We start from the raw sequence: 27,145 nt of genomic DNA, 5'->3' as shown, positions 1-27,145 counted from the left end.
CATAAAAATTTGAAGTCTCTAGGTTGAAATTTATAAGAGAAATCGTGAATTTCCGTGAAAGGCCAAAAATACATGAGAGAGAGATACGAAGACTGTAGTGACATCTAGCGGCGAAACTTGTCCCTTTAAACTAACCTTAACTTCCATTTTTATAATTTCCTTAAGAAATTATGAGAGACATACCTTAGGCTCATTCACTGTAACACTTTTAAATTCTTTCCTGAATGTGCACATGAAGAACATCATAAAAATCACTGCTAATACTTGAAAGATGGAAGAAGCAGCATATTCATTGTAGCCAGGTTCACCTACATTCCAGTGATAAAATTCTTTTCCTGAAATACATACAGGTAGAGAAAATGCAGATAAAACAAAGAGAAAAGGAACTGCATCTACGTTTGAGTTGCGTGATGGAAAGATATATTATCCAAGAGAAACAGGACTGCTTCTAGATTTCTGTATATTGTTCCTTCAGACGAACTAGCATTAAAGAATAACCATCTTATTCTTATGTAAGTATCTCTGCGCACTGGCGCAAACTCGGGAGGATGAGGGGGACATGTCCTTGGAACTGGAGAGGACTATTCCCTCCAATAATCTGATTTTTTTTTTTTTTTTTTTTAGAAATGTGTTGATTTGTGTCCTACTGCCACTTCATCTACATCACCTTACAACAGGTTCACCTCAGAAATCAGATTTATCTACCGTAATATGTCTCATATCTCCCATCCCCCAGAATAAGCCACAAATCTGCCCACTCCCAATGTTGAAGACAACTTTGCTTCCCAGATCCTTCCACAGCGTTGGTTTTCAATTTCATAAATATTTTGAACATATGGGAACGGTCTTACACCCCCTCCCCAATGTTGAATACAGATTTGCGCCGCTGTCTCTGAGTAAGACTTCCGTCGAGCAGTGTATCTTGGCTTACTGGCGCTTGAGGCGGGCTGCAATTTTGCCATGCCCCAAAAGTTGTGTGAGTGAGTGACCCGTCTCCGTTCACAATCTTAATGCTATCTCCTAAATTATTAGTTAAGAGGCCTCATCACTGCGAAATTAAAATACCGCTAATTTTACAGTAATAATGTGATATCTTCAAATAGATAAAAGATAATCGAAAAGTGGAACAAGATCTCCCTAGACAATATTATTTTGCATGAGATACCGTTATTACGACTCATTTATCTGCTTTCGATTTCCAACTATTTAGAAAATCGGCATTTATTTTCGCGTTTCTAAATACCTGCAAACGGAAAGCTACTAGGTGACTCGTGATAACGGTACCTCATGCAAAATAACATCGTCTAGGGAGGTCTTGATCCACTTTTCGATTATCTTTTATCTATTTGAAGATATCACATAATTACTGTAAAATTAGCGGTATTTTAATTTCGCAGTGATAGGGACTCTTAAGGCTGAAGTCGGCGTATACAACTAATAAAATGCATTTATTTACTTGCAGCTACTTTTTTTTTTTTTTTTTTTTTTTTTTTTTTTTTTTTTTTTTTTACTCACGGATTTCATTTCGGACTAGAATTTCTAACTGAAGTCCGATTTTCAATCGGTTTGTGGCAAATATCAAGAAAGGATGGGAGATTTGTGAGACTATGTTTACTAGTTTAAATTCATCCGAGGTAATATAGACTGCATCTTAAGAAAAACAGCAAATATTCGCCAGTGTACCTTACAGCTGGAATGAGGTGCGACGCGGTGTGGAGATTTGAGTTTTCTTCATTAGATAGCAACCTCACCAAGGCCAATAAGAAACAGGAAACTGGGTCGTTGTATTGGGAATTGTGCTGTACAGTTCTGTTCTACTGTGTGAGTATGATCAGGACACAAAAAGAATAGTGTACTCTTTGAAGCAACATTAGTTTATCGTTAAAAGTGTTTGGAGAACGGAATCTGTTGTTGGTACAGAAAGGGCATTTAGGAACAAATTTATCTCACATTCTGCCCCCGACAGTAATACGGTCGCTAGTGAATAAATTGGAAGAAACAGAATCGTTCCTCAGTGAGACAGGGAAGCATCGGACCCTGCAGGCGGCTGTTGTGTAATTTGTCAGTTATCGCTTAGGTCGCTCAAGAAATTTCTCAGTCATTTGTCGCAAGAAACCGGCTATAGTTATTCAACATTTGACTACTAATACTTAATTTGTATTCTCATTAACACTTAATTTGTATTCTGCAATTTCGATTCAAAAATCCAAAACCTCATTGCAATTGTACGGTACACTGGCGAATATTTGCTGTTTTTCTTGAGGTGTGGCCAATATTACCCCGGATGAATTTCAACCAGTAAATATAGTCCTATAAATCCACCATCCTTCCTTGATCACTTGCCACAAACCAAATGAAAGTCGGACTTCAGTTAGAAATTCTAGACCCAAATGAAATGCGTGAGTTTTTTTTTTTTAATCACCCGTTACCTTTCACTCTATTTATAAATGCAAACTTTACAGCACTTATAATCGAATTTTAGCCCCTTTTCAAGCATCAAGTTCTGAAATTACGTAATAAAATCGAACCCAGTTCTCTTTCAATCAACAAAATTGCCAAGTTAGTTAACCTTGGCCGGTTCATAGATGTTAATTAGGTTCCACTCTTACATGAAATAAGGTGCTTTTAATTCTTATAGAAGATATTCAGGATAGCAAAGATGTGAACTTCCGCCACGTAAAGTGTGTTCTCGCTTTCTTTGTTCCTGTTTTCCAATTCATATTCTCCATGTATTCTTAATGAGGAAGAGTACTCTGACAATGCTCTTCCTTATTTCTGACAATGAGGAAAAGCATTGTCAGAAAGTCTAAACACTACAAATACAATGTCGTTACGTTTGTTTTCCTTTAAATACAAGATAATAGTCTTATGCTAGTGAAATAAAGCAAACACATCAGCAAAGGAAAGATGGTAATCATTTTTCTTATAGAATTACATTTCGAGCTTCAATCTCAATATATTAGTTTGCCATTCCAGAGCAACTATCTCTTTTATCTTGATTTCTTGATTTTCCTTCTACATCTGTTAAAAAAGCAAAGAAGAAAGAAAACTTGTTTCCACTTTCAATGATAAGAACTGGTTTGTGCTAAAAACAAGACTAGTTTCCATATCAAAACTGTGATAATTAACTAAATGGAACTACTGTTCTAGAATTGAGTTCTTGTATTTAACAACAATCAAGCAATTCACGCTGATATTTGTTTCACCATTTGCTTTAGCCCTGTCCATATGATCTTAAACCAATGCGATCTAAACATGATTTATGAATGTAGTATTCAAATAGGTCAAATTAGTAAATTTAACTGCCATTATCATGAAGTCTGTTTCCAACAAGAAATATTTATTTGAAATAATATAATTATGACGGATTTAGCTGCCCCATGCAAATGGGCGTGTTGCTCATATGGTAGAGCCGGTCCTGATTATAATGACTTTTTGTATTTTTTGCTTAGCGTTGACAAATGCAGAATTTTGCGAAGGCTGGTATGGAATGACCCCCTCGGACCACTATTATGCCAATATAGGAAACCTACTTAAAAATTTGTATTACGACAGAAATAGCATACTTTACCGCCAGATCGAAAGGACGCCAGGTGGAATAGAATAAAAGCTAACATTCCGAAGAGAGTCAGAAGTAAGCACAGGATAAAGCGAAGATAAACCACAAAACAGCTGGTACCTTGCCTACGCATTTGGAAGCTAAGAAATACCTGAAAAATAAACATTACTTCACTTTATATTGAACAGATCAGATGGCTAAAACACTACTTAATATTTATTACATTAATGATATTCCGTTTTACTTAATTTAAATACACTAATGCCATGTAAACAGATGTACGCTTATGAAGCCTATTTATTTACTTATTTATTTGTTTATTTATTCAGGCATTTATAGAACACCTGTATAACTTTTAAATTACATTTTAAACGATTTATTTGTGGAATGTTATAAATCTGCGACGCTGCCACACAGTACAATTTGCGTCTCCAGACGAGGACCCGAAAGGGATACAAATATACATATATATTTTGCTTTATTTTGACTTGTAGAATGGCGTTTTGTGGTGAGTGGGCGCCATTTTTAGAACACCCGATATATGTTTGCAGCATACACCAGTATATCAGTGTGTTTGTATATTAAGTAGTACAAGTTAAAATTTCCTGAATTTTGTATTGATCTTAATACATATTCAAACGAACTGTGGATTGAATTGATTAAAGAAAACGACCATGAAGTTGATAAATATCCTTTATTGGAAGAAACTGTAGTTGTTAAACATTTCTGAATAATATGTGAGTTGTGTAACTAGAAATTAATCAGAACGTGTTTCCGTTGTGATAGGCAAGGATGCTATTGAACTCCAAAAAAGCTTCTTTTCTTGAGATATCTAGACGAACGTTTTATTTATGTCATGCATTTTCTTGTTGTTTATTGGCAGGACATAGTTGTAGGCGTGTCTAGAAGGCAGGTCAAAGTGTTTAGAAGAGTTCCTCAGCCTAAAAGTATCCACTATCAAGACACCAATATTTATGTTACACTGAACGCTATGTCTAATTAGAGATGAGAAGTATATCTCATGGTATTTTGAAATTCTGAAAGTCGTTTTTAGGTGTCTAGCAACATTTTTGCCATAAAAGTCATCGCTCAAGCGTGCTATTTTGTAAAATTTAGGCTACCAGGAATTCTAGTCAATGAAATGTCTTTTTCATTTGAACAATGGAAAACTTGTGTGAGATGGTCGAGGAAGTTTTAATGAGCTCAACAACGCCATCTATTGTGTAGTATATTTCCTCCTTCCTCAACTTCTTCCGTATTATCCCGAAATCTCTATCATTGGGCATGAAGGAGTGACCTCTAACGGGAAAACTACAAAGTTTCATTTACTGCCTCCCCCGCCAAGTGAACTTTGTGGTGGACAAACACCGTGTGCGTGGGTTTTCTCGGGGTTCTCCCGTTTCCTCCCACTTTCTTCATTCCACCATTTCATTCATCACTCATCATCACCGTCTCCTTTAGCCTAACCGGCATAACCATGGGACGTAAAACTCAAAGATTTTATTTCATTTCATTTTTTTCATTTACTGCCTGTAGGGAACTCGTCCGAGACAAGTTTCCTTTCCGCAGTAAACGGAAAATTAAAGGCGTCGCGACGCCCATTGTTATTGAGCGGACAAGTGTCATTTTGCTGCTAAACGATACATTGACCTATTACAAACCATCATCGTCACAAAAATGAAATGTGTAATGTTGGAAATGTTTCCTTTGTGCAGTAAGCGGTTCATGTAGGTCAACGATCATTTGTTGGTGGTAGTATGCGAAATTAAAGTTGAAACACAATTAAGAGTTAACATAGACATATTTAATATAGATATAACTAGGTATTATTTATTTTAGGTAAGTTGTAAATACAGGTTGCTTTAGCTTATAAATTCCAGTTATTTTAATATCTCACAATCAAGTCACTGTAAACGTACCATATGATTTTAAATTTTCTGCCGAAGCGAAACTTTGATTTTCATAACAGCTATACATGTTATTATATTGTATCTACATACCTTTGAACCTAATGTTAAGGAGCGAAAAGTTCCCTAAGTCTCTTACTACTATGAATACAGTATTTTAAATCACTTAGACCAACCACAAACCTCATACTTCTCTGTCACTTAACACCACTATCCTAAAAAGAGGGCGTAACCCTCTCAGAGGTAACTAGCCTTCCGCTAGCAATGAAAAAAAGAAAAGAAAATCAAAGCGAAAAGGTACTTGCGGAATGGATATCTCACAAAGACTGAATACTTGAGCCTCCATACTTTGCGAATCTTGTTCTCAAAACTTGACCGAGCAGCAGAAGTCGTAAAGATAGTTACGACAAATGACATTCCCGCTGGTTTGATATCTGATACAAATCTATCGCCATCCAATGTGATTAAGTTAAAAGTGGTATTCTGTAAATGTTTAATTTTCTTGTAATAAATTATTTCATAAGTGTAACCGAATTGTAACAAATGATTTGTTTTAGGTTTGGCTTTTCAAAAAGAATTGATTTTTAGCTTAATATCTATTGTACACGATTCTTAACCCTCACACTACCTAGGTATTTTTTTTTTTTGTAACGCTGACTACCAAATCGGGGGGGGGGACGGGTATTTTGTGCCCACCTGTTAAGATTAAATATATCTCGCAAAAGAAACAAATTAAAAACTCTTTCAAAACTCTACAGAGACTAAAGTGAGCAGTACGCAGGATGACACTAACAGCTATTTATTATGCTACCATCTAGAAGTGACACTTCTAAACGCCAGTCACACTTCCTACCAGGCCAGGGGGTCTAGGGGGGCCGGCGCCCCCCTAAAATTTTACTGGGCCCCTCTAAAAGTTTCACAGTAGGCTTACAAATGAACTATAATATGGTGACAAACTTTAATATTTTTGTATCGGGCTCCCCCTAACTTTCACCGCCCCCCCCCTACATTTTCGGGCTGGCTACGGGACTGCCTCCTACCAACGGGGAAGACGGCTACTTTGTGTGCACCAACTTAAAATAGCAAATTTATGACACACACTAACGCGAAACTCTCAAAATTAACAGTATACGGGAGAAGACTAACCGTCAAATTCAGAAGACGAGATATTGTTATTTATTATACTGCTACCTAGGTATGACACTACTAAATGTCAGTCACATTTCCTATCAACTTTGTGTCTACCAACTTAAAATAGCAAATTTTATAAGACACACTAACGTTCATTTTGAATCACCGTAAGGTATACGATTTAGTTAAACATGTTGAGCAATTACATATTTTCTTATAATTTTAAATAAACGATTGGAGGAGTTAATTACAAAACAATATACTGAGGTGGGCACAAAGTAATCCCCTCCCCGTTGGTAGTCCGAGGGTTAATAAATCGTTTCATGATTTCGAAGGATTACAACTTTATTTACTTTAAAAAAAAAAAAAAAAACTAGGCTATATTACATACTCTCTTCCTTAAAATACAGACGTGTTTAAATTATTAGTCTCATGCTCGAAAAATACAAAATTGATGTAGGAGTCCTAATTTCAGAGTTCTAGAACATTTAAGTTAATGGTTAAACCACCAATATAGGATCCTTCATTTGTTTACTGTACAGTTGAAGTGGTGATATCACCGTTGAACAGCAGATGGTATTAGTAAGGGGGAAGGGAGGAATTCTGAAAGTGGTGTTTCAGTTGTAGATAGCTATTGTGGTTTCTATCAAACAAGTTACAGTCTGAAGTGTTGTGGTTACTGTCGTAAGAAGTTGACGACATTCAAAGCGTTCGACAGTTCGAATGGGCCAGTTTAAAATGATCTTGACGTGCTTCGTGTATCAAGCTTTTATTCTGTGTAGTCCTGTAATTGCATCATAATGGGAAAAGCAAAAGTCCTTTGTCCGCGTAAAATGGAAGTTAACAAAATACTTCTGGTGGAAATAAGATAAACACGGCAATACATTGCTAGTAGAATTGGGATAGAAAAAAAATCTGTGAGTAGAATCTCTGTTGAAATGAACAAGAGCCAAAATAGGGTTGGAAAGTGTGAGCGAATACCAAAGCTATTGCTAAGAGGTATCAAAAAACTAAAAAGATAGGCTCTGGAAAACAGATGTACAACTTCTAAGAGACTTAATCACAAAAATGGCTGAGTATGGCGCAGACATTTGGCCTGAAAGTGTTCGAAGGATTCTTTGTGCCGAGGGAATAAAAGCACACGGTCAAGAGTCTACTCCAATCATGGCAAAGAAATGCCTTAAATGGGTACGAGGCTTAGAATATTGGACTGCTGCCGATTGAAGAATAGTGTGTTTCAGTGATGAATCTTTGTGTCTGATGAATGTTCACAATATGTGCGACGTTGACCTGGGAGGAATTCAAGTTAGAATGTCTTTAATAAACCGTAAAGCATCCTACTTCAGACATGGTCTGGGGTGTCATCTCTCTCTTCGGGCCTGGAAGACTGTATATAGTAGAGAGAACAATGAAGCACGACTAATACCTACAAGTTCTTAAAGAAGAACTTCTTTCCTAGACTGCACTCTGGTTTGGTGACGTACAATTCATCTTTATGCGTGATGGAGCCCCATGCCACCGGGCCAAAGCTGTGAGAAAATTCTTCGAGTACAACGAAATCAGTGTTCTCCCGTGGCCAGGCATTAGTCCTGATATGAATCCGATTGAAAACTTTTTTGAGTCCATGAAAGAAAAGCTAGAGAAGAAGCACATTAGAACCAAACTTCAATTGATCAAGAAGATCAACAATTTGTGGTATCACAATGCTGAATTGAAGGCAAAATGTGCTAAACTCGTATATAGGATGCCACAAAGGAGAAAAGATTTAATAAAGAATAAGGGATTTCATAAGAAATATTAATCTTTGTGTGTGAGAGAATTTTCTTGTAAGTATTCCATTTCATTTTTTGTTTCCAATTTGGATATACACATTTTATAGTAATTATATTTGAATGTTACGTCCGCATTTGTTTTATTGATATTGAGAAGCATATGCCGCACCCACTAGAAATTAGGACAGCGTTAGAAAGTAGTAATTTGGACTAAGTTCGAACGTATTTTCTCACGTAACATTGTAAGAACAGTAAAATATTCAGAAACTGAATTGAATCTAATAATTTGAACACGTCTGTATTTTTTAATATATTGGTAATTTAAATTTCCACATAATTATTGTCGAAGTATTTACGTAAACAATATGGTACGTTCACAGCTGCAACATATGCGGAAGATTGTTGATCATATTGAATATTCTTGCTTTCAAGCTATCACGATTTGTGATTTTCTTCACTGCCCCTTTTCCCACATTCAAAGGCAAAACTTACATATGTCAGATTTTGGCTGCGGGCAGGCCATTTCTTAGGCCGGGTAGGTATGCTGGCAAATCGAGCAGGGAAACATATATATACTCAGTAGCGAACCGTTTGAGAAGAGTGGAAATTCACAGTATTGCTTAAAAATGAGTTGTGCAATGTTACATAACCGAAACTGTATCCACACACGATCTTGCTGATATATTTCAATGAGCAGTGGTTTGCAAAAAAAAAAAAAAAAAAAAAAAAAAAAAAAAAAAAAAGTAACGTGCTAAATCATAATAATTTTTATCTTCGGAAGTCCTTCTGCTTTTTTCAATACAGATGTGCGGATATTCAACCTCCAAACCTTCAACATGAAACACTGCCTCACTCAACCACAAAATGCTGCCGAACAGTTCCGGCCAGTCACCAGCCACCAACCCATTCCACCCTTCTGTCACAGACGTTAGGGCAAAATTATTTGACCTATAGCTTCGAGGCCTAAAAGAAAGATCCTTCTCAATGGTATCATCCACATTAGATTTGAGGACACTTTTACGAGTGTCCTTGTGAATATCTTATTAACGATGGCAAGATTTTTTTTTCGAGGATGATAGTTTTCCTGATCTATGCCTACTACTGCTACTTGTTCGTAATTTACGACTACGACGAGCTTTTGTTTGTTTAAAAAAAGAATATTGTCGCATGTATTTCACGTTATCCTCTACACTACTTCTACACCCGCACTGCATATCCCCACACTATATTCCTAGCAGTCATCTTAGCTCTGTCTATCACACTTAACCTGGCGTCATATTTAATCTTCAATTAGTGAAAGACATACCGAACAAGACCGGGAGGATTAAATTGTGCAACGGATCAGTTTCACAAATGATCGTTTAACAAATAAGTGTTAATCATACAAAAATAGGGAATGATATATCAGACACCTGGTAGAAATGTTCGTTTTCTAATGACAATCAATGAACACATCACATTTTGCACGAATATCAAAAACTGTTTAAATTTTCCATAAGTAGTATATGAACACACTAACCTCGGACCAGCATGATATACAGGCTGAAAAGTATGTTATATACATGCCCACTATATGTGTAGTCTTCTCCGTTGTAAGATGGAAACTTGCAGAGAGTGTGATACCAAAGCAGAACAAAATGGCAGCTGTGAAACTTAATCTGTTTACCCTTATTATCTTTCTGTCTGTGTGTGGGAAACGTTTGACGTAACATTTGACATATTTATATCTCACGTAGTACACCAAGAACACTGCAAGAGAAATAAATTTAAATTAGTAATAATATACAGTTTTTTGAGATCGCCAGATTTAATTTAAATTTTTTTTCCATCAGAGGTATTGACTGTATGCATGGTCCTGAGTTAGATTCCCGTGAGATACTTGTCTCAGGTACACCCAAACACAAAAGTATCTCCCCCTAAGTGCTCTAATTCCATTACTTGGGGGTCCAGGTCATTTGCAGTTGTGAGAACGCCTGCACAGATGCAATCCAACTTACACGTAACTTTCCTCGGCACTGACAGCAATTGGTAGCACTGATCCAGGTGTTTATGCAGGTAAAATTGTAAAGTTGGTGACTAACGAAACAGTTCTTCATTCTAAGATGAATCTGTCTGTTTCGGATCGTGTTTTCCAAAGAATACCATCTATTAATTTCAATATTGCTGTGTATGTAATATATTATTTTTTTTATATACTGTAAGTTTAGAGAAATAAAAATACTGACCACATATGAATCAGTAAATGCTTGAAAGTGGCTTGTAACGTAATAGTCCCAATAAATGTATTTTTGTATGCATTTTGTATAAGAATATGTGTAAGAGCGCAAAGATAAAAAACCTACATAGAGAGAGATATAACATATATTTGACAGGCCTATGTCTGAAGTGAGCTACCATCTAGTGTGCAATTTCGGTACTAGGTCGGGAACTAAGCCGGGCCGTGACGAATTTGCCTCACTTTAGATCTAGCAGGTAAGACGTAGGGTTAGAATATAGCTTACGTCGATATCAGGTTAGAATTTATATAATGCAATAACTAAATTCTTTTTAGATTCGATATAAATGGGAAAGGAAGTCTTATGGTATCATCCTGGCATAAAAAGGCTTCATTTCAATATATTTTTGGAGATATAAACCTTCTAAATTATGAACCTGCCACGAGGTCATTTGCATACGAATCATTTGTGCTCACTTAAAGTTGTTACTAGTATTGAGTATTCAAGGACTTATGGTAAAGAAATATTTGAAGAAACCTATATTTAAATTACTATTCCGGTATTGCATCGTTACTAATTCACTATTTGTTACTCAACGTGTAAAAAAAAGCAAAATTTTTCTTGTTAATAAATTTGTTAATTTTCAAATCGTATATACTTCACACGATATTAACTATTTAACCTGGGCTGGCTTCCGTCAAATTTATAGAATTTACTAGAAGCCAAGCCTGTTACATAAAATATAAGGCTGCTAGATCCAAAGTCCGTCAAGTGGGCAAGCATAAAATTACAGCTGTCTTCTTGATGAGATATCGTGTGGAAAAAAATCATTGAAAGTTGTGAGCACCTTAGAGGTTTTTATAAATGTAAAATATGAGTGAACATAATTTAATTTCTTTTTCTGATAATGAAGAGATAACTGAGAGTAATGCAAGTGATAAAAGTGAATTTAATCAAACTATTGAAACTGTAAGTGAAGTTGGTGTGGGTTACCCAAACGCCCAGGTTTTTAAAGAGCCACTTAATGTTGGATTGAATGCACGAGGTTCAGGGGAGCCATTTCGTGCTGAACAAACTGTACATGGAGCGAGTAGGTTATATGATGCAGAATTAAATGCACACTCATTTAGAGAACAATACTGTTCCGAACAAAATGTACAAGCTCCGAGAGAGCCCTTTAATAGTGAATATTTTTCACAGACAATTAGGTACCCATGTCCACGTTGTGGCAATATTAGTGGTGCAGGTAAACCTTATGTAGGCCAATCAAAGGTATCTTGGACTAAGGTTCCGATGTGACGTGGTGTGAATGTACAGTCTGTAGGCCAAAATAATCTTGGACAAGGCACAGATGTTCATCAGCGTAACATCTATTTTTCAAAACATAATAATAAAGGTACTCCCAATGTAGGTATACAGGGTAGGCCGGATCAGTACATGAAAAATGAACAAACTGTGTCTTATAGGAATGAAAATGAAACGCAATGTAAACAGTACATCAATAATGAAAGTAGAATTCCGCCTTCATTGGCACAGATGAACTTAATGCAGCCAAATATGACACGTCCTGCTATTCGATGCAATTTTGATAGATTGCTAGGACAAAGTGTTTTTCGTTCTTTGGAACAACAAATTAAGTCATTACCTATAGTTGATGGCACAGATAGTCATTCTTGTTTCATCTTTCATGTTAGGTTAGATGAGCTCATAAGAAGGTATGATCTAGAATTGGAAGCTATTTTGGTAGCAAGTTTATCCCAAACGAGGGGTGAATTTAACAGAACCTTTCATTCTTTCCTTACACGTTGTAATGATTGGGAGGAAATTTGTACTAATTTGCTATGTAAATATATATCCACAGTAGGTCGTACACAATATGTACGAAAATTATTCTACCGATTAATGAATGACGGGGAAGAACTTGGAACATTTTTCCAGGAGAAAATCAGTGTTGCCAATGTTCTTGGTATGACATACACTGAACAAATATTTTGTAATATTGTAACCAGTCTGGTTTTACCAGAAATATATCAAAATTGTTTTGGGGAAGCCATACCTTCTTCAGTTTCTGAATTGTTGACCATAGCGCAAACCTACGATCATTTTGTTAAATATCAACGAGATTATAGGTCACTTAAAACAATGCCACCTGCTATAAATATACCGAACATTTTTGAAGAATCACAAATTCATTCTGAATTTCAAAAACAAGTTTCTGGATTGCAAAATGAAAAACGTAACCTTATTAGATGCTATAAATGTGCTGGTTTTGGACATACTCAGCGGTTCTGTGTTAGTAAAAAAACTAGGTGTGCATCAGTGCCACCTTCGAAAACACTAATTAATATGCAGCGTGATAAACAAATATTATACATTATAGTGCTAATTGTGGGCATCACAAACTCTGGTTTATTGGACACTGCTTCTAGTATCAATTTAATCAGCAGAAAATACTTACGTCAAATTATGTGTCGTGTTCCTATAAAACCTACTTCAGCAGAATTGGTGACTACCATTGTTGATGGTCATTTGGTTGAACTTCATGAAAACACAGAAATTAAATTTTCAATTCAAGGTTGTGATTTCAGTGAAACATTTTAAGAGAGGAAGTATTTTACATCATAAACTCTCCACATTTTGATTTACTGTTAGGAAATAACTTTCTTTTAAAATGGAAAGCTGACATAAAATTGAGTGCAAGGCAATTTATAATAGAACAGAAGAATCTTACTGTTCCTCTTTTTTGGAGGGATTATTTGTCTCCAATGGAAACTACTCGTCCTATATCTCATTCCAGCGTCTCCGATGCGGTCCGGAGTCACTCTAGAGAGAGGCGCAATGGACAAAGGATCGTTCGGGAAGGACACTGGAAACCAAAAACAAATAAACAAGGTGCCCAGCAGAAACAGCACTGTACCTTTATGGCAGCAGATTCCGGTGGACCGGAGGACCAGGCCACAACAAAGAAATCAGGTAGTGAATACCTTGTTTATTATCATAATAAATCACGTAGTAGTAATGACATATACGATGAATGTGATTCTGACAATTGTAATTTTGATAATACTTCCTCTCTTTCAGTTAAGCTTGTAGAACAATACCCAGATTTACCATGTTATGTTGAAAATCTTTGTGAAAAATTCAATGACGTCATCACCGAACAATTAGGGACAATAAAGGGGTTCACTTATGAAATAGAAATGGAGGATGAAACTCCAGTACGTCTCCCCCCATATCAAATTACAGGCCCTAAACTTAAGGCTCTTAATAATTATATAAATTAGCTTATAGACAAGGGAGTGATTCGTGAGGTCGATTTCTCTCCTTATTCGTCACCGTGCTTTTTAGTCCACAATAAAGACGGTACTCCTAGACTTGTTATAGCATACTCGGAAATTAACAAGAAAGTAAGGGTTAACAGCTATCCTTCCCCGCATGTAGAGGCTACTATAGCGAATTTAGGAAAGGATACCATCTTCGAAAGATTAGATATAAAGAAAAGTTTCTATCAGTTCCCTATCTCTGAGAGTAGTAGAAAATATACTACGTTTTGTACACCTAACCGTTTACTAGAACATTTAGTTCTCGCAATGGGATTTCGTTTGAGCCTATATGTTCTTACTAGTTTCATGTATAAAATCTTTGGGGACTTAGTAGGTAAAAATCTTGAAATATTTCAAGATGATTTTCTTATTCATGCCTCAGATATTGAAACATACAAAAAGGTATTAAAGGAAATTCTTGAACGTTTCCGAAAATGGGGAATTACAGTTTCAAAAAGGAAAACACAACTTTTCCAAACGAGAATCAAATTCCTAGGTTATGAATTTGAAGCGGGAGAAACCAGAATTGATCCAGAACGGATTGACACAATTCTTAAATTACCTAAACCTAAAAATAAGAAAGGAGTAAATCGTATTTGTGGGTATTTTAATTATTTTCGAAAATATGTGAAAGATTACGCGGAAATCATGGAACCTCTTCACCGTTTAAGATCCAATAAAATAAAATTCCACTGGGGTGAGAGGGAAGATGAAGCCTATAATACTATTAAGCAAGCATTTGTTGAACATGCTGTATTACAATTACCACACATGAATAAATCCTTTGTTATTCATGTAGATAGCACTTACAAGAAACATTCAGCTATTCTTTCTCAATATGATGATGACGGCCTTCTTAGACCCGTGTCATTTTTCTCTAAGAATATTTCATCAGTAGATTGGTCTAAAAGCATATATGAACTTGAACTACGTTCTCTCCTTCTGGCTATTGAAAAATTTGAAATGTATCTTATAAAACCATTTACTATTTTTTGTGATAATTCATCAGTCACGTGGTTGTTCCGGAATCATAAGCGTCAACGTAAGTATGGTACATTAATTGAAAAACTAAATATTCCTTCAAGGTTGTTTACCTCCGCAGTAAGCAGAACTTTCTAGCTGACTTTATTTCGCGCACGAACAATGGTGTGGAATTCTATACTAATGATCCTTCAGTTAATGAAATTGAAGAATTCGAAGGGAAACAAGTCAATCTTAGTTTCGCCAATTTTTGGAGTTCACCCTTGTTTAGCAAACCGTTAAAGGAACATCAAATGGAAGATCCTGAAGTACGAAATATTATCCAAGAAGTGCGGCGAGGCCAAAGGGCGGATGAATTCTGTCTTAAGGATGGAATCTTAATGAAGACCCGAGGCAGAAGAGACCATGGTTGGAGGATAGTCATCCCTAAATAAATGGTGTATCCTATCATGAAGTATTTCCATAATGATGAGATGGGAGGATTTCATGCTGGATATTCCAGGACGATAGCGAAAATAGCCTCTAGATGTACCTGGAAGACCCTATACCGTGACGTCAGAGAATACGTGAAAGGACGTCAGCGATGTCAACTCTGCAAAGACACCAACAGAAAAAAGCAAGGAGTTTACTACAGTAGGAAAGTTACTACGCCAAACAACAGTTGGTATTTAGATACCGTTGGCCAGCTTCCAAATTCTGGACCTTATCGTCATATCCTCGTCATTACGGACGCAGCATCACGGTTCGTCATGCTTCAACCTTTGCGTTCCTTGAATTCCAAGGTTATATGCAAACACTTAATGAAGTTGTTCATGTTAGTGGGACAACCTCAGAAAATCATTCATGATCGTGCTCAAGTGTTTTGTAGTCATCATATGAAACAATTTCTCTTCAGTTTAGGTATCCAGGATGTGAGTACAGCTCCGTACAATCCTAGCAGTAACCTTTGTGAAAGAGTGAACAGAGTGCTTAAAAACATGCTCCGTGTTTATTGTAATGAATATCAAAATAATTGGGCTGAACTGTTGGACAGAATCCAATTCACCTTAAACATCAGTAAGAGTGAGAGTACTGGATACGAACCATCCGAATTGTTTCTTGGAAGAAAACTTTATACACCTCTGGACGTATTGTGGGAAATAGACTTCGACGAGTTAACTAAGGCACAGGATAAAGAAGAAAGGTTGAGGAGAGTCATCATCAACATTGATAAAGCATGGCGTAGAAAAGAGAAATGTTATAATAAAAATAGAGAACTTTGTAATTATGCGGAAGGTCAGAAAGTATTGGTAAGGAAGTTTCAAAGGGCTTCATTAATAAAACATACACCTAAGTTATCCCCCTTATTTTATGGGCCATTTGAGGTCATTAATACACCAACGTTAAACACCCTTTGGTTAAGGAAATGTGATTAACCTAGTGTCATCATTAAAAGACACATTAATCATGTTAAACCTTATGTTGATAACAATATTGAATCTTAATATGTATGTGTTATCTTGTAATCATTGTTAGATATTTTCTGTGGGTTTATTATTTTTTTCTTTGCAGAGAGAGGTATACCATATCAACCCAATATTTGTAAAGCAGGTGTGGCAATAATATGTAAGAGAGTAGTTTATTGTAAGATTCTGGAAAACTGTAAGTAGAGAATTTATTCTTGGTCAACAATTCATATTCCATTTATTGTGGACTATTCCTTTGGTAGTAAGGTTAGTATCCTAGAGAGAGAGGGGTAGGATATATTATGTAACGTAATAGTCCCAATAAATGTATTTTTGTATGCATTTTGTATAAGAATATGTGTAAGAGCGCAAAGATAAAAAACCTACATAGAGAGAGATATAACATATATTTGACAGGCCTATGTCTGAAGTGAGCTACCATCTGGTGTGCAATTTCGGTACTAGGTCGGGAACTAAGCCGGGCCGTGACGAATTTGCCTCACTTTAGATCTAGCAGGTAAGACGTAGGGTTAGAATATAGCTTACGTCGATATCAGGTTAGAATTTATATAATGTAATAACTAAATTCCTTTTAGATTCGATGTAAATGGGAAAGGAAGTCTTATGGTATCATCCTGGCATAAAAAGGCTTCATTTCAATATATTTTTGGAGATATAAACCTTCTAAATTGTGAATCTGCCACGAGGCCATTTGCATACGAATCATTTGTGCTCACTTCTATGTTTTTACAAAATTGTTACTAGTATTGAGTATTCAAGGACTTATGGTAAAGAAATATTTGAAGAAACCTATATTTAAATTACTATTTCGGTATTGCACAAATATATATATATTACTTGTTGTTACTCGTTACTAATTCACTATTTGTTACTCAACGTGTAAAAAAAAAGCAAAATTTTTCTTGTTAATAAATTTGTTAATTTTCAAATCGTATATACTTCACACGATATTAACTATTTAACCTGGGCTGGCTTCCGTCAAATTTATAGAATTTACTAAAAGCCAAGCCTGTTACAGGCTGAAAATATCAAATCTAGAACAACTGTTGGAAATAAGTCTGTAAATGATTGCCTCCATTGAGGGACCTTCTCCAATTCTCCTCATTTCAACATCTTTTCCTTTCTAGAAGAGAGACCTTGCTTGTGTCACTATGTGTTGAAATTGAAACATTTGAAAAAAGTTTGAACCTGGCCGGGATTTGAACCCGGGTCCGCTGAATAGAGGCTCAATACGCTAACCACTTACCTATCGCGTCACTTCATCTTTCATCTAAACTATTAGTTTGTTAAAGTCATTGCATGTAAGATTATACACAAAATACTAATACTCGTATAAGGAGACTTTCCTTATGAGTGTCACAATGACTTACTCAAGGTTTCCTTCTTTAACTCAAAAACAAGTTATATAGACCTTCGTCAATGAGGAAAGTATTACGAAATGTTTTTCAAGACATAGCTACCTCATCGTTTCTGACTGCTCCCAATTTACATTACTGCTATTCTTCCTCACCGTAACTTCTAATTTTCAAAGGAGGAGAGCCGGCATACATTATTTTCGCATTCTCTGAATTGCAGTAACACGTGTAGAAATGGTGTGTACTATGTATATCTAACATAACTCAGTTTATTTTCTTACCTTTGTATGAGAAATTCATGGCAAGATGTGAGGGAAGAGAATTGCCATTTCATCAACTAAGATTTGAATCTCGGCGAGGCGTTATTTTTCTATATTATTGGAAGGTATTGTTTACGTAATTGATATTGTAATTCTGTTATTCCTTTATTATTATTATTATTATTATTATTATTATTATTATTATTATTATTATTATTATTATTATTATTATTATTATTATTATTATTATTGCAAAGTCGAGACTTGGCTACATATTTTATATTTTGTGAATTTTCTGATTGGATTTCACGTCTTTTTGTTGAATAATTAACACCCTCCATTGAAGGGGACTTGGCGGAGGTAAATATCATCCTGTTGCTTTTTATTTGTTTACTTGCATACTACACCAAGCCTGGATACTACATTTCACCTTTCTATATCTACAGGAAGTACCCTACAGGATCATAAGAGAGTAAGTGAATAAGTGATGAGATCAATGAAATTTGCGTATTAACAACATTCAAAGTATCATGCTGTCGAAAAATTCATCACGTATTTCGGTAAATATGACAAATGATGATTTGTGAATATACTACAGTTTTTCGGATCATGCAATCGTTATGTCATGAATAGTTAATATGTTGAGCGTTTCGCGTATTAATATTGCTCTTTGTGTGCTTTAGTTTTACAGATTTGACAACACATAAGAAATAGAAGACCAAAAATTTCATGCTCACCATATTTTATTGTTTTACTTCAAGCAAAGGAAGAACGCGCGAATAGTGTTTGTGATTTTTACTGTCCTCAATGTATCTGTCTTTTTGTCCCTGTTCTTAAAGAAGTACTGGAGAGGCTGTAAAAGTGAGTTAAATTAGTTAACGTTTAAAAATAATCCAGTGCCCGGAAACACCAGATTCCAATCAATATGAGTATCTGCCCAGTGTCATGCCTTGAAAAATCAGGGCCCGAGGCGAGAGCATACGGCAGCGCCTCCGTACATATGAGTGAGGTAGCTAGAAAAACCCAGAAGCGCCAGCATGATTGGCGTAGGAAAATTTTCAAAAATAAACCCTGCTTTTCCTTGATATTGAGCCCTTTTAATACTTTTTTCCTTTTTCCTCCCGAATTTTGCACTCCCTTACTTGGGTGCCTGGGACCGTTGCCTGGTCGCTCCCCTCACGACACGGCACGGCAGTGTGCCTGTCAAGGGTTCGAAGCACTCTAAACGCCAATTTCTCCTTCATGGCCTTGCGTGTTTTTATGTCGTTTAAGTTGTCAATTTAAATTTGAATTCTCTGGACTATTCTTTCTGGATAATACTTCACTATTTTATCATCATGACTGAAATAAGAGTTTCACCATTATTATATTGGAATCGTAAAAGTCTGTAATTACTGAATTCACTCCACATCTAATTTTTTCACTTACCCGAACAGTGATCCTTGGAGTAGTGGCTTAAACGCCCACCGTCGCCTACAGGGGACACTTTAATTAATTACATTGCAAGGATCCCCACATCAAAACAGACGCATGTGCCAGCTCAACACGTGCTAATGATTATAAACAACCTAGCAGACAATAAGCCGACAAGGAAGGCACCGAGGAACACCGAAAGCAGATGAACCTCACGGAAGGACCCGAGGAGGACAAATAAAAGGAGGACCACCGAGGGACCCAGCATCAGTCGACCAACTGATCGCCTAACGTTTACCTTCCTATGTCGCTGTGTACTAGAAGCACCTCTTCCTTACCCTATGTCGCACTGGGCTAGGGATCCCATCTTAAACTTATAATCCAAGTCTAACCAACAACTTGCCGAAGTGTTCTGGAAACTGCCATGAGTGGAAGAGGCACCCGGCAAAACATTTAGTATTCCTTCACTTGGTCATTAAGGAAGATACACTGAATTAGAGACACTCTTATTAATTATATTATATTTTGTAATAAAACTTGGTGAAGGGGAAAAGACACCCGGTCTATCATTTGACTCTACCAAAACATAACATGGTGTAGGCACCGGAGTTTTGTACGGGGCGCTATTTTCTTTAACTTTTCATCTAATCACTGACGAAGTTAGTATAATAACTCAACTAAATTTGACATAATCCCTCCCTCTCTTCTTACCTTTCCTGAGTGCGATTTATGCCGGAAACTAGGTCGGCTAAACGGACGTACAGATCAGGAGAGAAAAACAGGAATATGACAGAGGGTACATCGAATTTATCCTTTAATATGCCACACTTAACGAAGTATGCAGGACACGTGCACGAGGACCCGGACAGGTTTCTTATGCTATTCGACCATATAGCAGCAATGCAGGCATGGTCACCGGCTAAGAAAAAGAAAATTATACCTATATATTTACAAGACACGGCACTAGATCTCGTATTACAGCTTAAAAATCAAAATCAATTTGATACAATGACATATGACAATCAAAAATCTAAGTTAATAGCTTTATGTAGGCCAAAGGTCCCATCGTATAAAGCAGAACAGGAATTGTTCGAGGTACAACAGGGAATGAACGAGCCAATAGACTAATATTTTTTACGTAAACTTCGAGCAATAAGGTAGTTATTAGCGGAAGCGAATGAAGAACAAAAGATACACCATTTATCTTTGGAGTTGCAGAAAGATTTACTTAATAAGACAGCACTAGAAAGATTGCAACGGTAGAAGCGCTACAGAATAAATTAAACTCACTGGAAGCCGCTAATGACCTTTTAAGGAAAAGAGAACACGCAGAGTTATCACAAAATTACATGTGTTATATGGCCAGAATAATATACCTAACCCGCAAAATATATCCTATGGCTTACCAACAGAGCCAAAGTCAATATGTCCGGTACAACAGTTATATCATCATACCTATCCTGTGCAGATGCAACCTATTACACAACCAATGAACAGCTATTTACCTGGATATCAACAACAAAGCTATCCTTCCATGGCAATTCCTCAACCAACTCTCAAGAATTTCAAACCTCAGACCGTTCCCCACCAAGAGCAAAATCTTCCATAAAATGACCTCTCCATTTTGGCAAATAAAATGACAGAATTGTCGCTGGTGATAGCCAAGACGAATTACAAAAGCCATCCGAGGAATAGGAACCAGGGAAATGGAAGGAGAAATAACAATAATAATGGGAAGAAAAAACAGGGACAAGCCCGGAATAATCAACAAGCTGTTCCCACGGAAGATCAAATTTTGGTGTGCGCAATATGGCGGAAGCGGCGGCATGGGACATCTAATTGCTACAAACGTCAAAAAAACACATAAGCCAGCCCCTTGACAAGGGGGCCGACAGTTACCATCACACGGAACGAGGAGACCTAAGAGAAACTGACAAAAACTACGAAATTCCTGTAATAACCGAACAATCAGGACAATTGGCAGAAAGGCGGGAAAACATTGCATTAGAGGACGAAAATAACAGGTCGCGTCTAACAATTAAAACTAAATTAGGCTTTCAGAATGTGATAATTGATACAATACGTACGGTTTTCCTATGGGCAGCCCAAACCGTTCCACCTGGGACGATTTAATTCCATTTTAGAGAATAATAAAAGGAATTTCAGGCAATAACATTCATTTGAACCGAATAGCATTAATAAAATTTAAAATAGGCCAGACAACATTCACTCATTACTTTAGAGTAATTGACAAGACAATGCCAATAATTATAGGAATCGACTTTCTCCAACGTTCGCATTCCACCATCGATTTAAACAAAAATACAATCTAATCTTTTAAACGACCAAGGAAATAGCAATTACCAGTTCAAAGCACAGATAATACATTGTCAGCGTTTACGACTCAGTATCGCAGACGGACCACAATTGTTTATATCTGACTAATCAAAAAAGTGCCTCTAAGATCGCATACATATGTACAAGTAGCAGGAAAAAATAGCTGACAGATAATATGTATATGTATCACTGCTTCCTGAATTACACGAGAAGTATAGGTTAAATGCCCTCGATCAAAAGATAGAAACAAGCAAAAGTATAATTTTAATTTCAAATCGAAATGGCAAAACTGTAACTATAAAGAGGAACATGCTAGTGGTGGCAGTTGAGAAAGGGCACGAAATCTCTTTTAACACCCTAGAAGAACTAGATTTTTTTTGAAAAAGCATATCAATTTAAGACAAAAGAGGAAACGAAAGAACGTTTAAAATACACAAAACACTTTTCAATAACGAGCTCTTTGACCTTAACCCCGACCTGGACAGAAAACAAAAACAAGCAATTTATGACTTGTTATTTTAAATATAGAGACTTTTTACATATGCCACTGATGATATCGGATATTTTAGGGAATACGTTCATTAAATCGGAATTTCTAAGTGTGCCGTATTCCACGACCGCTCCCCACCTATCCCATTAAATATTAGGAGTCAGGTAGATAAACAGATTCAAGTCCTTATCAAGGCAAACATAATCAGGCCCACAGACAATAACGAATTCGCCACTCCACTTCTGGTGCTTAAGAAGCCTAATGCGAAGGAATTTCGAATAGTTCTCAATCTGCAGAAATGTAACAGTTACACCAACTATTTGTCGGTACCATTTCAATCAACAGAGGACGTTCTAAACTCTATAAAGGGGAAAACTTTCATAACAACTGTCGATCTTTCGAACTCGTACTTTCAAATCTATTTCCATCCTAAGAGCCGTAAATATATGACTTTTGAGCTCAATCATAATAGAAAATCATACGAATTTTTGAGATGCACAATGGGGGCCAGAACAAGTTCCCAAAGTCTCAGTGTGGCCACGGGAATGATTTTGGAGGGACTACCAGATAGAATTACAAACTTTGCCGACGCTCTTGTTACTAGTTCATATAATTTTCCACAGCACTTGCAGGATTTAGAATTATTATCAAGAAGCTTAGGAAACACGATTTTCGAGCATCACCCAAGAAGACACATATTGGCTATCAGGAACTTAACGTATTAGGACACCTTGTTAGCGGGGAATCCATTAAAATGTCTCCAAAAATAGCTAAGATACGAAATTTCAAGAGACCGACTACAAAGCGGATTCTCAAAAGCTTTATCGGCCCATGCTCATATCTTAGGGCCCACATTAAAGACTTTACGTTAAAAATGGAGCCTTCTAGCAATTAGTAACATCTAAATCTAAATTTAAATGGACGGAGAATCACGATGTTTTATTTGAACAATTAAAAGATTACATACTAAACGCTTCATCACTTGCTCACTTTGACGATTCGCTAGAAATCCGCGCCTGTAGCGATAGTAGTCAAACTCAGATAGGAAAACTACTTGCTTGTTATGACCCAAAACCTAACACTGAGAAGGTCCTAGCATATTGTTCTAGGAGACTAACGAAAAGTGAGGGGAAAGCTAGCATATGGCAAAAAGAGTTGTACGTTCTCATATACAGATTGCGCAAATTTCGCTACTTTCTACTAAATAGAAAATTTAATTTATATGTAGATGCAAAGTGTATCGCGACGATGAACACCCAGTCGGACAAAGTTGGGAAGTACACAAGATATAAGCTATTTTTAGCTGATTATGATTTTGATATACAATATTTACCTGGATCCAAACACCCAGTAGATATAATCAGTAGGCTAGAACAGACCCAAGATATTAAGAAAGAAGGTGAAAAAGAAGAAAATGACGAAGAAAAGGGGGAGGACTACTAGTCTTCAAGTTAATACCGTAGAAGCTAGAAGCAGGAAATAACGAGCCTTTACCGATTATCGCAAGAGAGCAGCGCCAGGATGAAAATTACAAAGACATCATTTCCGTTTTAGAAGGAAGGGAGCCGGTCAAGAGCTCCACACTCAGATCAGCAAGATCTTTTGTCTTAAAAATGGTATCTTATATCGAAAACAAAACCACCCTGATTATGGATTACTACATCTCTTATGCATACCGAACTCCCTAGCTAATTTGTGTTTCACTACTTTCTACTAAACATTCCACCGCCAGACGACCAATCCGCATTTTGGATTTTCAAAACCATACAAAACCGCTATCAATAAATGTTATATGCCATATCTGAAAAACTACCTTTCTCATAAGATACGCACGTGTGCAGATTGCCAGTGGCTAAAGAAACTACCACGAGGAAACAAGCCGAATTATTACATCATTCGGTGGGAGAGATAGCAACAACATGGATATATGACGAGCTAGGGCCCTTTCCAAGCAGAGAAGGAAGAAATAAGTATATACTAGTAGCCACGGAACTAGGCACACGATATGTCATTGCAAAGACAGTAAACGCCTTAAACGCGGAAAACATAGAGAAATTTTTGGAACACGATATTATCCTCAAATTTGGAGCTTTTACATTATATTGGGACCGACGCCGAGTACATGGAGCAACTCGTTTACAAAATTTGGCGCAGAAGTACGATTTCGTCTATGAGTACTCACCCCATATAATATGCTTCCATAGGGTTAATAGAACAAACTAATAACATCATACAGAATTGTCTAAAGTTTTTCGTACAAGAACACCATACGGATTGGGAAAGATGGCCACCACACGTTAATTTTGGCATCAATAGGTACGTACAAGGAGGGACCAAATATTCAGCGTTTCTTCTTGTTTGGTTATGAACCCAGGACCCCCGCCAGAATGTACGCTAGAATCTAGACAACATATACAAATTGATAGAGAGAAACTAGCGGCCATCACGAAGAAAGTACGAAAGAACCTGGAACAGACGTATAAAAGACAAAAGCAGTTTTACGATAGAGAGACAAGCTATAATCCAGGTGAACTTGTTTTGGTATATTATCCCACAAGTGAAGTAGGTTTACCCGAACACCTCACAGTTCACTACGACGGCCCGGCACACATACTGGAGAAGATTAATTCAAATTTATATCGAGTAGAATTACCGTCTAAATTCAAGGACAGAATTCAAGAAATTGCGGGAGACCGTTTAAAACCATTTTACGAGGACCAAACAGAGGGAAAACAAAATTAAGAAGAAAGAGACACAGATCCAAGAAGAATTTAACAAAATTCCTAGTACCTACCGGGCAAAGAAGAGGACCTAACACCAGAAGAAACGAAAAAAGGAGAGAGAGAGATGCACTGACATAAATTCGCACTTCTTTATTTCCACTATAAACTATATCTCATTTTGTTATTTAACTTCGTTACAATTTGTGTTTCCGTTCTCGCAAAATGCAAAATCAACATTTTTTCTCTTTCTTTTTTAGTTTCAAAAGTCATTAATTCTTGCAAATCCTTGACATAATGCTTTCTAGTTTCCAACATCACTTCTTCAATACGAAAATACATGAATGCTTATTATGTCACTTCTTCTGCTTATACAGGATGTTCATAAAATCAGGCTCTTGACAACATTATACAGAGTGACCAGAAATTCACATTCTCTATTTTTCTTTTTTAAGAAAAGAAGCTATTAAATTCCAAAACTGATTCTTCTCTTTTCATTCGTTCTAATAATAATTAATTTGTGCTTCGCCTTTCATAAGTCCCGTTACGAAACAAAACTTAACCAATTGGCTAAACAGATCTTCACTATCAGGAAAACTCAATTCGCTGGCGCGTACTACTACAACGAAAGAGACTCCACTGATATAGAATGCCCATAACGGATGTGACCGATCCTTAACTCTTTTCTTGACAATGTATCCTTTGGGATACATAATTTTTTGAACATTTTTCGTTCTTTGACTACCTATTTTGGCAATGTATCCTATGGGATATATTACATCACAGCCTTGTCTAAATAAAACATGTAACTAAAATGTGCAATTATCTATTATTTTATAATGGCATGGAAGTCGCATCAGGTATTTTTTCTGAGCAACACGTCTCCTTGCCAAGAAAAGGGTTAATAAACTGATATATTTATTCATCACAGTGAAGGGGAAAAGACACCCAGTCCATCATTTGACTCTTACCTAAACATTACAATATTTACTAAGTTACTTTTCGTAAAACAAATATTTTTACACATGTGATTAGAACTAGTGTGTACTTTGACTTGGCATCACTGTTGAATTGGAACACCAACTGGCGGCAGACAGATTAAGCGCGAAGTTATTGTATAAAGAGGATTTTCAAGGAATGGCACGTTCTGAACTGTTGAAATGGATTCTTCAAGAACAAAAATGTATGTATTGTTGTTTTATTTTTTCGAAAGTGTAGGCGAAGGATGCACTTTTTAACAGCAAACAATATTTTCTTGTTAAAGCTTTACATTGCGTCAGAAATAAGGACTACATATTAGGTGTCCCCTGCAGGGGACGCTAGGCATTAGAAGTATTCTATATTGGGAATTCTTACAATGTAAAGATTAGATGGGTTTACAGATCAGGGATGCATTTATTATTATGATTATAGTATTTATATGTTAGTAACAATAGTAGTAGCAAAAGCAACAGTAGTAGTAGTAGTAGTAGTAGTAGTAGTAGTAGTAGTAGTAGTAGTAATAGTAGTAGTAGTAGTAATAGTAGTAGTAGTAGTAGTAGTTGCTGTTGTTGTTTCAAAATCCTTTTATAAAGATAGTACAAGACACAGCAGTACATGATTTAGACTTCCGTATTTCTTTCAAATCTACCCATTCCTCTTCTTTTGGACTAAGTTTAGCAAATACCCAACGCAAAACCAAAATTTTAAAGATTTACCAGAGTGCATGCAAGTAATTAGGCTGTTACTGTCTTTGTTAGTTACCCGGAAAATGCTAGTTATTTTTTAGAGATGAGAATATTTTCAACTAGAGATCAAGATATACCATAATATGACTTTCGATTAGAATAAAAGGTGCGAACTAACTTAACTTATCCTGATACAACCTAAACTAGCCTGAACAATATTAAATGTAATTATTTTCTGTTATTGCGTGGAAAAAAGTCGGTGGGTATGCGCTAATCATTGGCACTCCATTCCCAAATAATAATAATAATAATAATAATAATAATAATAATAATAATAATAATAATAATAATAATAATAATAATAATAAAAAAATAATAATAATAAAAATAATAATAATACTTTCTGCTTTTAATGTTATAGACTTTTGAAAATAACATGTTTTTATTTGTGTGTCTTGCATATGAGTTGCTCATGAAATTTATGGATTTTCTTTTCAGTTTGAAACTCCATGAAATTTGTGACGACCTGTACAGCGATGGTATTGATG

At 36.2% G+C, this 27,145-nt stretch overlaps 1 protein-coding gene across 1 annotated transcript in view; it reads right to left on the bottom strand.

Moving 5' to 3' along the window:
- LOC145681879 (DNA damage-regulated autophagy modulator protein 2-like) overlaps positions 1 to 27,145 on the bottom strand; it is a 53,685-nt gene that overhangs the window by 11,759 nt on the left and 14,781 nt on the right. Inside the window, exons 4-6 of the mRNA XM_081753483.1 lie at positions 9,889 to 10,118; positions 3,572 to 3,710; positions 184 to 335 (exon numbers count right to left, since the gene is read on the bottom strand). Of these exons, the coding sequence (XP_081609609.1) occupies positions 184 to 335; positions 3,572 to 3,710; positions 9,889 to 10,118 (521 nt within the window). The remainder of the gene's footprint in view (positions 1 to 183; positions 336 to 3,571; positions 3,711 to 9,888; positions 10,119 to 27,145) is intronic.

This window comes from Thermobia domestica, chromosome 3 (genome assembly GCF_964235325.1).
Source record: "Thermobia domestica chromosome 3, izTheDome1.hap1.1, whole genome shotgun sequence".
NCBI classification, from domain to species: Eukaryota; Metazoa; Arthropoda; class Insecta; order Zygentoma; family Lepismatidae; genus Thermobia; species Thermobia domestica.
Note: the sequence above shows the minus strand (reverse complement) of the source record. Positions and strands in the feature narration are given on the sequence as shown.